This window comes from Ranitomeya variabilis, chromosome 7 (genome assembly GCF_051348905.1).
Source record: "Ranitomeya variabilis isolate aRanVar5 chromosome 7, aRanVar5.hap1, whole genome shotgun sequence".
In the NCBI taxonomy this organism is placed as follows: Eukaryota; Metazoa; Chordata; class Amphibia; order Anura; family Dendrobatidae; genus Ranitomeya; species Ranitomeya variabilis.
In genome coordinates, this window is record NC_135238.1 from 176,867,449 (window position 1) to 176,880,902 (window position 13,454).

Below are 13,454 nucleotides of genomic sequence, written 5' to 3' on the forward strand. Positions count from 1 at the left end.
CTGGTACAGATTATGGCACCAACTCCTCCCTGCTCGGCCTTGTAAGTATAATTAGCAACTGTGACACAGGTGTGTCGTCTTCAATCTCTTCCCCAGGAACACGCACTTCCACTCTTGGGTTTCCTATTACTATAATTATTATTTTACTTTCATTTTTTCCTTGGACCAGCAGATGGCAGTGTTCGCTTGCAGTTACTCAGGCATCAACTGTACTCGTCTTCTCCCTTGTCCACCCCCTTACATTTTTAACTCAAGTTTGTAGCGCTATACAGTTTGTTGCTTTTTATGCTTGCTGCTGCATGAACCTTATAGTAATCCATATTCATATTACACACCAATCACTCATAGCACTAAAACCACCTATCTAGTATTATGTAGGTGTAGAGGTAAGCCAGGGCCATAGTCGTGGCTCAGCTACTCTGGCTCTGCATGCCCTGGCCTCCCTCTACATAAAAATCATGTCCCTTTAACAGCTCACCTGCTGCTCCATTCTCTGCACTGGCAGGTCTTCTATTCGGCTCCAGTCGAACTGCTCCAATCTCTTTCAGAATAACTGAGACACAGTCCAAGTGTAACTTCAAACACAACAGTTTACTTTTGTTTCCTCGCAGCTCATCCAGTTCCATTTCAACAGCTCCAAGGGCATCAGCCGTCGCAATCATCTGCCACATGGTGAGCGACCTGCCCGCTGCCCGTCTTTCCTGCCGTGTCTACTGATAAGTAAAGCTTTCGTCCAGAAGCTGCTGATGCTTGCGTGGCTTTATCCAAGCTGGTAAAGAGGGTGCTAGATGGCTGAGCACTATGCTTAAGCACCAACGTTGCGGGGTATTTATCTTATTTCTGGGCATCTAAGCCCTTCTGAGCTTTATGGGCACCCAGGCCCTTCTGACTGAAAACAGGAAGATCCCTTCCTCTAACCTAAGTGACTCCTCCTACATTAACTATCTATAACGTTCACTACGTCCATCTAGTGGTTCAATATTAATACACTTTCCCTAGGAAATAGACCTTAAATATAACATATACATAGCAATATTAAATATACATCTTATCAAACAATATGTGGCAATGATACATACAAATATATATATGTACTCTAAACCGGGACATGCTTAGGGGGGTTAAGGACAGCTAACCCGACCCCGCTACATAGGCCCTTATGTTACTAAAGCAGCTCTGACTCATTAAGGAATAGATTTCAAAAGTCCTCTGAGGGCGCCCTGTGATATCTGGTACTGAGAACTTACCAGCAGATGCTTTAGGATGGGGCCTCTTTTTCAGTACATGGTACAAATGCTCCATTGGATTGAGATCTTGGGAATTTGAAGGTCAAGTCAACATCTTGAACTTTATATTTTGTCTCTCACATCGGTTCTGAAGAGCTTTTGTATTGTGGTAGGCTCATAATCCAGCTGTAAGAGGCACTGCCACTCAAAAACATTGTCCCAGTGACCTCTAAGCTTAGAAAATGTCATTTCCAATAAGGAGTATAGGATGACTCTTCAAATTCTGCAAATATTTATTGGATAATTAAAGCACTACTCCAGAGTTTTTTTTATTGCAGCGTTGGAATGGTTCTACTAATCTAAGGTCCCTGCCCTTAGTATTATTCTCACCTGCTGCTATCTTCATCTGTCATCAGCGATGCTCAGTTTGTTTCTCCAGTAGTTTTTGACCTCCCAGGTTGCTCAAGTGTTTTCTGGGCAATCCGGAAGTCACAACTTAATGGAAGTCTATGATGATAGCCATAACGAAGCCAGAACAAATCTCTTATAGACTTACATTGAGAGCTTGTGACCATTTCCTCTGACTTCCGATCACTCGGAAATTGGGGTCACAAGATGGTGGTGTGGAACCGCAGCGGTGCTGGGAACAGCTGAAGACAGCGGCTGGTAAGAATGTAAAGAGATGACCAGCTGCCATGTTCCCCCTGAAGACATCAATGCTGCTGCAATATAGAATGTGAATAATGTTTTGTTCCTGATATGTTTCCTTGTGATAGCAATTGTTAATTTTGGTGACTGTGGAATACTCTTAGCAGGCAAGTTGGGGAAGGGAACTTTGGTTCAGCAACTTGTGAGAGATCCTATAGGACTCCGGGAACACTAAGTGTCAGCCAAGGCTTGAGAGCTGTGGGTCTAAGAAGAGACTAGTCAGCAAGGCTAGGGGCACAAACAGTAAAGAAGATAGCCACAGGAGCTTCGTTTACGCGGTTGCTAAAAGTGGCTGAAGCTGGAGAAAGTAGGAAGAAACAGCTGAAGAGGTATAGCTGTCTAGGAAGCTTGAAAGCCCCTAACTCCGCTGGTGAGAAGATTCACCACTTGTGCTGTTGAAAAATGTTTGTTGAAGAGATGTCTCTGTATTGGAACCTAAAGAAAGATGTCTGAGTCTCCTGCTGTGCTTTGTGGATCAATGAAACGAACAGTAAAGTTCAACTTATTTTTATACATAGTTGTGGTCTCCCATTTGTGGGGTCATGGGAATTCACAGCCACGCTAAATGTGGCAGACCAGGGGGGGGCAAGAAGTGTCCACAGCCACAACAGCAACACACACACACACTGGAAAAAGCCCCTTGATTTCTGTAGCGTGCCGGTTGTCGGACTCAAGTAACTCGCTTACGACTACTACCCTGGGCAACTTTGCAAGTATAAGACTAGGCTCAGGGAACTTAGATTAGCGGCACCACTACAACGCTGAAATTGAAAAACCTCTGGAGTGGTGCTTTAAAGGAACTCTTAACCTAACTAAAAAAGAAATCTGCAGCATTTATGCATGAGCCTTAAGCAGTCGGTCTTATAAAAGATCCTGTAGAGAGCACAGGGCTAACTCTGATGATCAATTCCACCTTTGACTGATGGCTTGCTGAAGCCCCACATCTTTATAAAAAAGGGTGCAGCATAACAATGTTTTGTTCTACTACAGACAATGTACAACAGAGATGCTTCTGCTGAAGTAAGTTGTCATACAGCCACACACAGAAAAGTGAGCAGGAGGGGGAAAAGCTGAGATCGCAAGATACAGATATTTCTTTGTAAATTTCTTTGATTTAATTGCAATAAATAAGATCAAAGCAAATGAGGAGATTAATGGAGGAATTTTGGAGAATATTTTTGCACGTTTTCAGGGTTTAGTGTTCCTTTGGATCTCATATACTGTAGTTTAATTGCACTTTATCAGATTCCACAAACATAGGTGATCTAAAGGTATGTGTGGCCCACATACTTCTTTAAAGGGTTTGCATATTAATGTGGTCAGAATGTATTTATGTATCACAATCATCCCAGTACATAAAATAAAGCACGAGAACAGAATTTCACTTTGTATAAGTTAACGGCTGTTGGACTTTGCATTGTCTTTAAACTTAAAATGCATAATTGCTTTATTAATTGTTATATATTAAAGGGATGAGCAGTCATAATACTGAAACAGGGACATGTGTGCTTTCCCTTGCCAACATGGGTGAGATTTACCAGAAGCTCATGGAGGGTCCGCATCTGCCAGGGTGTGTTAAGGTGAAACGGACATGAGACTCAAACTCACAGGAAAAAAGAGAAGGAATTTGGCAGAGTAAGCAGACTGCACATTAAAGCTGCCCAAAGACCTTCTCAGCTGAACTTGTGCCAACCTCACTATTATCTTTGAACAAAGCGGGCACCATGGTGACACCAGAACCCATTACATATATGCATTTCTAGCCCCACCTCAGCACAGGATGCCTGGCACCTCTAACCCTTCTATCCACCCCTTCTATTGAGATCTGAGATTTGCAGCTGCCATGTTCACCAAGTGAACTCAATAGGACTATACCATAATATTACTTTATTGTTCTCAATACCCAGTCTTGAGGAACAGAATACAACATTCATCCATCTGGGATAAGTAGATGTCTTGTGAGAAGAAGGTGCCTACACTGTACAGATTACTGTTTACCCTTTTTTTCACTCAAAAGTGAAAAAAAAAATCAAAATACCAGGTTGCATGGGCTTTTATGCCAATTTTTAACCATTTAAATTGGTGCTTAAACATTACAGAACATGTAAGCTTCCTAGATCTGAAGCTGGTGTTTGATCTATCTGATTTATTTAATAGGCCTTGGCATGGCATTTATAGTGATTTTGAAGACACAAGGAATATGCCATCAGAAAATAACCTGTTATGCTATGCAAGTTTTCATATTCATTTTTTTTGTTTTATTTTTATATATTTTTATATCATGATCGATATTTAAAAATCTTTACACTTTTCACTCTAGTCATATTAGGCTTCTTTTACACTTACCAGGTTTTTTGCGGCCCGTTATTGAGGACCATTTTTGTGGGCCATATCGCCGCATTTTTCATGGTCTGCCACAATAACGGACCGCAAAAAAACTTGCGGATCGCCGTTTTTCGGGTTTCCAATACTATTGAAAAAGTATTGGGAAAAAAACGGCGTTCCGCAAAACCAGAAGTCACGGTGCACCACAAAAATAAGCTTCCATTGTTTTTGCGGCCCCATTGATTTTCAATGGGGGCTGTGTCCGTAAGCCATGAAAAAGATCGAGCAGGCTCGATCTTTTTTCATGGCCGTAAACACGGACTTCACGGCCATACGGCGCATGGCGCACTGTGGAATAATTGAGGCCTGTTTTTGCGGCCCCATAGAAATCTATTGGGGATGCAAAACGGGACACAAAACCACAGTTAGTGTAAAAGAAGCCTTAAGCTCATACTCCTGTTCTGTACAGATTACCATACTTTCCAGCGGTTATCTCATTATCACTGCAGCCAAGATAACAATGACAGATAACACCTTTATACACAATAGATAGCACAAGATCCACCATTTACACTAGGTCATGGTCACAGCTCACCTCCTCCTTCTTGCGCTATGACCTATACCAGGGTGCACGCCCGTTTTTGGTTTAAGGGCCACATTGCCATACTCAACCAATCTCAAGGGCCACAAATGTTTTCAACGGGGTACTTACATGAACACATCACCAGAACCAAGTTTTGAGGAGGATTTGGAGGGTTTCTGATCAGTTTCTGCTCCAAAAAGTTCAGTGTGAATACATGCTAATTTAAACTGAGTATTTGGAACAGAAGCTCGACAAATCCTCCTCATAATCTCTACGTTTTGAGGAATTTTACGTTTTAATATAGCCATGGAGCACGTTATGGATTTCTACATGTGGACAAGATCAGTACCAGCATCAACACTTGAGTGCGGTGCCAGAACCACCATCAGTCCATGAATGCAGAACCAGAATCACCGTCAGTATATTAATGCAGCGCCAGAATCACCATCAGTGCATGAATGCAGCGCCAGAAACACCATCAGTGCATGAATGCAGCACCTATGTCACCATCAGGACATGAATGCAGCACCAGAAAAACTGTCAGTACATGAATGCAGCACCAGAACCACCATCAGTACATGTATACAGCACTAAGCTTAATACAGTAATCAATTGTAATGTCAGGTCAGCCTTAAAAGACACAAATATATTTAAATACAGAAAGAAGAGAACTGGCATCTCCCGGTCTTAAAAATCACCGCCGCAGCTGAAAAATCTCGAAAACCACCGCCGCAGCTGAAAAATCTCAAAAATCACCGCCGCGGCTTAAAAATCTCGAAAATCAGCCCCGCGGCTGCCGAATCTCGAAAATCACCACCGCATGCAGGCCATGGGCCATGTGTTCTGCAAGCCTGACGTACACAAACATCATGGCAAGTCTAGAAAATGTCACAGTTTCATCATTCACTATGGCCTAGGGATGCTGTGAGTGACAGCTCAGCTGCCCTATGGGATCTCGAGTATGCTACAGTGTCAGTATTGTGAGTGGCAGCCCAGTCATCCATTCTGATTCTGGGGTGTGCTAGGCTGTCAGCATTTTGATTGACATCCCTGCTGCTCAATCTGGCCTAGCCTGCTGGCATTCCTCCAGGTGCCTCCTGTCCTTAATTATTTGCTAGCTATTTAGCTGGCTAGCTATGAGCAGACCACTATCAGATGTAGCTTTGCTTTGTTTGGTGTGTGCTTTGCTGTATGTCTGATTCCCTGAACTAGTTGGTGGACCTAGAATTTGTTGTGACTGTTCATACTGTTCTTCTGCTCATGATGCTCTCTGACCTCAGGTACCTGACCCCAGACTTGTCCTCTGACTATCTATTTGCCTTATCCCCTTATTTTGAGGTACCCTCCTGGCATTTGACCCCGGATTGTTACTTGACCATGCCTTTCTCTACACTGCCTCATGGCTTGTCCATGAGTGATTCAGCATCACAGAAAGTTCTTCTGTAGAATTCGATGAGGCAGATCCTGTCTTTTGCTGTCTATGACCGATGTAGCACCTGTAAAGCATATTTCTTGCAGTTAATAAAAGCTTAGATGTGTTAAACCTACAAATATAACATCCACAATTCTACAAATGATACATTGCCATCTATTTATATAGTTACCTTAAATTGTCTGTCATCCACTTCTGTTTGGATGTCCTCGAATCCCACAATCAATCGCGCCGCACCGGAAGTACGCCGACCACCATATTGGAATACCCAAGTGATGGGTATTCCAATATGGCACCCACTAGTAGTACCAGGCCCTTAAGCAGTACCACCAGTCGGTCATCACCGGACCCCCCACTGCTGTGACTCCCCCGCCGCAAGAACCCCATGCCGCAAGGACCCCTCCCCACTGCTGGGATCAAGGCCGCCACTGGGATCCTGGCCGCCACTGGGATCCCGGCCTCCACTGGAATTCAGAGTGCCGCTGGGATCCAGGCCACCGCTGGGATCCCGGCGGCTGCTTGGATCCAGACCACCGGGGCACCCTCCTCACCGGCGTCACCACCCTCCCGATGCGATAGCATCGGGCTTCCATCTAGTTATTACATAGGGGAAGATTCACCAATGATTTGTAGTTTTCTCCTTATATTAATACACAAACTAAGAAAGTAATTTAATTGTGATAATCAATATTGCTGCAGAACAGAAATGTTAAGAAGTAGACATTAAAGGGGATGTCCATAACTCACAGATTTTTTAATTGCCACAAATTTTGGAATGCGGTAAAATAACAAAATTACCTACAGTATACAGTACTCACCTATTAAATCTCCTTTCACTCCAGTGAGGTGTCTTCTGTAGCATGGATAAAGCAGTTATTGGCTGCAGCAGTCAAATGTGCATGGTCAGTATGTAATCACTGCAAAACATTTTGCAAGAACCCACAGAGTCATCAGAACGGTGATAGGGGCTTTGCCAGATATGTAATATTTTTTCATTCCCTGTTTGTAGCAACTTCTTAGACAACCTAAGCTAAAGTATTAGCTAGGCATTCCTTCACCAAGGGCAAAGAAGTCCATTATCCTAGCCCTTACCAAAACAGAGTTGCTTGCTGGTGCCCTCAGTACCAGGCACAAACCCTGCCAGGCTCTGTAGCTATATCTCTGAACCAATTCAGATAATACTAAGATAAAAATAATCCATTTATAATCTCATATCCTAATCCTGCAGAAAACAGGTATGTATTTCAGAGTTATACCGTAGTTATTCTTAGATGTTCTGTGTATCAGTGTATCATCTTATTCATAGAACACATCATTTTTTCATAGATTCTACAACAAAATGTGGGTGGAGGCCCAACAAGATCTGACACATCTGCTCCTGCAGGAGATGCCAGATGTGCCACCCAAACCAGAGAAAGATCGCATGGCAGTTGCCCAACAGCTTGGAACTCTATATATACGATACCTACAGATCTTTCGTAATCTGGAAATGGCATATGATCAGATCACACATCCGCAAAAAAGAAGGCTGATCAGGCTGGTTCTAGATGGAGTGATGGGACGGATACTAGAACTGAAGGACGAGCTCGTGGAACTGGAGATCTCAGAGTTTCAGTACTATGATGATATCTTGCAAGATCTGAAGCTTGGACCTGTGAGTATTATTAAATATAATATGCTCTTTGTAGAGGAATAGGACATTAACTCTACAGTAGGCATGAGCGAATATGTTGGCTCCCTCCTTATTCGGCTCTCCATGCATATGTTGTTAGGGTCATACAGCCACGACACATGCAGCTGTTGCGCCGGACACCTGATTATCGGGAGCGATCCAGGTATCTGGGTTCCCATTGCAGCTTCTTCGGTAAGTTCTATAGCTTGCCGAATAAGGAGTGAGCCGAACATATTCGCTCATGTCTACTCTAGAGACACCAGTTGGAGTCCTTATTGACTTATTAGAATAAGAAGCCAAACCAGAAACTCCATTAGCAGACACTTGTTTCAGGGTATTTGCCTCTCATCAGTGCAATACAGGAGAGGCTCTGACAGGGGGTCTATGGCGCAATTTACCAAGACACATTGTCATTGAGGTCAGACTTAGGTCAAAGTGGTCTTACCATGATTTTGTACAGTTTAACAAAATTTCATTATTGCTACACATCTGTTTAGTTTACAGCCACTGTTCAGTAATCCAGATATCTGGAAACATAAATATGAGTTGATACCCACTATAGAGAATCACTAATACTTTTCTAAAATGTACCGTATATTCCCTGTATATTATCTTAAAGCCATGCCTTTCATACCTCATTCAGTTAACAGTTTACTTAGGTAAGCCTAAACACATGTTGCAATAAATCTAAAGGGATAATTAATAGAAGGGGCAACTCTGCTGAACTTTTTCTATGAAAAAGGGATATATACTGATTGATATTTTCTTGTCCTTTCCATGCGCTTCCAGTATACTTCACCTTGATCAATGCTTTATATATCCAGTCTGCTAAACTTACGGTAGTTATTATTATTTCACTAAAGTCCACTAAACTGTCTTAACAATATTATATCAAGTCCATGACCTAAATTTAAAATTTGCTTGAACTCTTGTATCTAACTTTATTTTGCCATAAAAATAATATTTTTTGATATTTAAACGTTCTTTCTGCCTTAAAGAGAAGAAAAGAAAGGAATGTAGGTAGGAAGGAAAAGAGGAAGGAATGAAGGAAGGAAGGAAATGTCTTTTTTTTTCTAGATAGGTAATCAATGTAAAATTAAAATGTATCCTGTTACACTGGCAATAATCTGTATTAGAATATTAATAGTATGGGGGCCTGTGAGCATGTGCAGTAGGAACTCTGGCAGTGTGACAAAACAGTGGACATTGTAATATACTACAGTGACTTCCTGCCCAGACAAAACATGTGTGATTTGCTAATTAAATGTATTTATGAATTTAATTATAATTACATTTTCTTTATTATATTTGTTTTTCTATTTGTGGGGAATCCCTTTAAATGCAACTGAAAGTTGGAAGTTTCTCATTGTTTACAAAGCAGAATACATATCTCTGTAGTTGGGGAATATGGCTGGATCTCCACAATAATGTCATGCCAAGAAGTTATGTGGACATTTGTATCCTGCAATCACTACTCTGTGTTCCAAAGGCAGAAAGTGGAAGAACATCATTGGTTTCCAAAACTAGAGCATGTATTTCCAAGAACGTACCAAATCCTCTGAAGCTCATTAGACTTTGTGTTTCAATTTTTTAACTTCAAGATCTCTGCTTGTCACATGATCAGACATTTAAAGGGAATCTGTCACCAGGTATTTGCTATGCAATCTGAGAATACCATAATGTAGGTACAGAGACCCTTATTCCAGTGATGCGTCACTTGCTGGTCAGCATGCTGTCATTTTATTATGACCACCTAAACTCTAGCAGGGCTCAGCTCTAGAAGTTTTCTGAATGTTGATCTCTGTATAACCGCGCCCACACCACTGATTGGCCACTTTCTGTGGACACTTTACATTGATAGAAAGCTGCCAATCAGAGGTGGGGGCGGGCTAACACAGAGCAGTTGACTAGGAGGCACGAAACAACTAGTCCTGTATAATCTCTTGCTGATAAAACACTAACCTTATTAAAACAACAATGCACAGCCTAGTATGTGACACATCGCTGGAATCAGGCTCTCAGCCCCTACATCATGCTGCTCATAGAGAAAAAACCTTCTGAGAGATTTGCTTTAATTCTTTGAGCTAAATAAGCCATAGGTTGCCTCAGAGCTACATTATTCAAAGGAGACCTTTCATATGATGATAAGAATTAACACATGGAAAACGGTATTTAGCTGAATATCACTGTACTCTATAGATTTCTTGTAAAATGCACATGGTAAAGGTTCTGGATTTTAAATGCATTTTCATCCGCATTTGTAAAACAGACTCGGTGAGGTGTGGGAATTAAAATCTACCTGGATACACACAGGGGAGTAATAAAGGCTGAAGTTTTTCCAGACTGGGCTGGAAAAATTGTTATAATCTCATGCCAACAATGTCTGTGTCTCAGTATTAATATTTTCAACAGCTTTAGTGTAAGGTATGGTGCAGCTATATAGTAGTGAAAGTGTACAGATGGAATCGTGTACAAATATACAATGCTGTGTAGTTATGATAGTGGATTCACTAGGTAAATAGTGGACTCGGTTATAATAGTGGACTCATGGAGTATAATAGTGGACTAAGTTACAAAAGCAGAATTTAGCATTATTTCAGTAGTAATTATCAATTGTAACTGCTTTAGTTTTAGATTAGAAATAAAATAATAATAAATTGAGGATTGATCAAGGTTTTCCAGGATGTATTTTCTATTTATCCTTACATTCTATCCACGTTTGTAATTTCCCTTTTTCCACAATACCCTACACTTCTCTTTATTTAGCTAATCTTTTAACGTATTTTTTTTACTGTACTTCCTGTGACGTTTTGCTTGAGAGAAGAATCAAATGTGACCACATGAAACCGATGCTGCATTCACTCCCCGCAGCACCCATTGTCCCTGCTGGAAAAGGACGTCACAGGGGCAGAGCCGCAGTTACTCACTAGCTTGTTGCATCGCCGCCCCTTCTGAAGATATCTTGAATCCTGGGTGATGGACGCTGTGTGATGTGCGAGTGCAGTGCCGGCATTCTGCTTCTATCTCTGCCATTGCCGTAGCTTCTAAAGAAGACGTCATCAGGGGATGGAGATAGACGCATTGACTGACACCAATGTCACTCCTGATCATGATTCGTTTGAGGGCAGTGGGGTGGTGATAGTGTCACTCACTACTTCTATCTCCGCCATCTGCTAACGTCTTCTTTCACAGGAACTAAGATGATGGAGAGGCGGAGACAGTAGCAGAGAGCGGGCGCTGCACTCACATCTCCCACAGCGTCCATCACCAAGGATCGAGAATATCTTCAGAGGGGGTGACGATGCAACTAACTAGTGAGTAACTGCAGTGCTGCCTCTTGTGCCATCCTGTTCCAGGGGTAAGTAGGGAGAAGTGTATGGAATTTTGTACTAAAGCAAATTAAAAAAGTGGTTAGGGTATAAAGATAGATAGTTAGAAAATACATCTTAGGTGCCAGACCACACCTTAAAGAGGTATCTACAGGATAGTTGATAAATATCTAATCATTGGGATCCTCACCCAATAGTGGGATGTGAGTCCTGAGCCTCCTTTGTCCCTCACCACTCAAGCGCATTAATGAGGAGTTAAACCCCTTTAATACAGACAATGGAGCACATTTATCAATACTGTCTAATTCTTAAACAATGCAAGCTTAGACCAGACAGTTTTAAGATGCACCAGATTTATTACAGTGGTTTGTGCCCTTGCTTAATCTAGTGTATTTTAAAACTGTCTAGACTTAGGCCTCATTCAGACGTCCGTTTTTCACATAGGTGTTCTATCTGTGATTTTCATGAAAACAACACGTACCCATTATACTATTCTGGGATGTTCACATGTTCATGTTTTTTGTGGATCATGTGTTTGCTAAAACATCATGAAGATATGTCCATTAATCTGAGTCACAGATCAAATGCTATGGGTCCATGGATCTCTGACAGAACACAGATACCATCTGTGTGCAATCTGTGTCCTGTCCGTGATTAATATTCTAATGAGTTGGACAAGATGTGCAATTTTTCTTTTTTTTTGGCATGAAAAAAAAATGACTGATGAAATATTGTTGGTAAAACTGACTCACGGACCAAACACTGCTGAAAATCTGATCCAAAACACTGATAAAAATTGGTCTGTGTTTTAAGTGCAAGAAAAATCACTAAGTAAGGCCTAAGTGAACCCACCTTTTAGTTGGCTCACATTGTGTCAAAAATTTGCACTAAAATGTTGGCACATTTTATGTCTCATATTAAGTAATGGCCCCTTTCTACAAACTGGAGCCCTTTCCAGCAAAGCAAACCCCACCTGCCGGACAAGGCGCAGAAAGTAACTAAAACAGATATTAAAGGTAATAAAAGTCATGAAGGTTTGTTGGCTCAAATTACCCCAGAATTCTCCTGCATTAATGGTCTTGAATGGGTAATTTTCATCCATGACTCAGATCAAAGATGAACAAGTTGCAGTGGTTTTTACAGTATACTCAGTTCGCAAGAAAAAAATTGGACATTGGACTATAATTGGCACATGTTCTATCCTGGAGAAACACACATAGAACATGTATGTGACACACAGATGTGTGTCACATACATAACATCATTAGAAAAGGTCATTGACATAATTAGCAAAGGTCATCCAATCCCCCTTACAGATCTTACATCCTACCTTTCCCATATGTCACCCTCTGACCAATAATCAAGTTGTTATCTGACATCATCCTTTCTGTGCCACATCCATCCTCAGTACGATTAGATATGGTAAATCAGTGGGGATTGGATGACCTTTTCTAATGATGTCATCCCCAAGTCTTTAAAAGACCAGACTGTCTGCCAGCCAGCTCATTATAGCCTCATTTCCCCTGATGATGCTTGTGGGGCGAAACATGTTGGAGAGGCTAATGGCTGCTTAATTTTTAACTGCATAAACTAGGTAGAGGTTACATGGAATGCAATAGGCAGCAAGATATTGGAATGTGATAAAGAAATTAATAGATAGCTATGATATAAATGTATCAGTACACTATTTAGAAAAAATAGGCTACAGTGATGTGCATATAGAAAGAAAGCTTAAGGCAGGAAGTCCATGGATAGACAGCCAGAGTCTGAATGCACTGGCACTTTATGATGTCAAATCAGTTTGTAATTATATATAGAGAGATAGGATCTGATAAAGAGACTGCCAGTAAGCACAAGCACATTACAAATCCATGATTAGGATTAACCTGTTGAAAACTATTCCCTTCATAGTATTATGTGATTTTAATTAATATGGTCTAGTTCCATTGTTTAATTAATTTAAAATAAAAGTTATGCTTTAATAGGGTTTTTAATAAGGGAACATTTTTGCCTTTGGCAATTTGTGTGAATATAGATATAATTCTATGCTGACCCTCAAACAGTGTTGCTCTAGTGTTCGAACTACAATACCAGACACAGTCATAAATGCAGATACAGTACTGTGCAAAAGTTTTAATCAAGTTTGGAAATTATGCGGCAAATTAAGAATGCTTTCACA

At 41.1% G+C, this 13,454-nt stretch overlaps 1 protein-coding gene across 3 annotated transcripts in view; it reads left to right on the top strand.

Moving 5' to 3' along the window:
- Positions 1-13,454, top strand: part of DRC11 (dynein regulatory complex subunit 11) — a 237,768-nt gene that overhangs the window by 27,204 nt on the left and 197,110 nt on the right. For 2 of the 3 annotated variants that reach the window (XM_077272350.1, XM_077272349.1), the window contains exon 2: positions 7,601-7,928. The exons of the other annotated variant lie outside the window; for it this stretch is intronic. In XM_077272350.1, the coding sequence (XP_077128465.1) occupies positions 7,601-7,928 (328 nt within the window). The remainder of the gene's footprint in view (positions 1-7,600; positions 7,929-13,454) is intronic. 3 annotated transcript variants of the gene reach the window in all.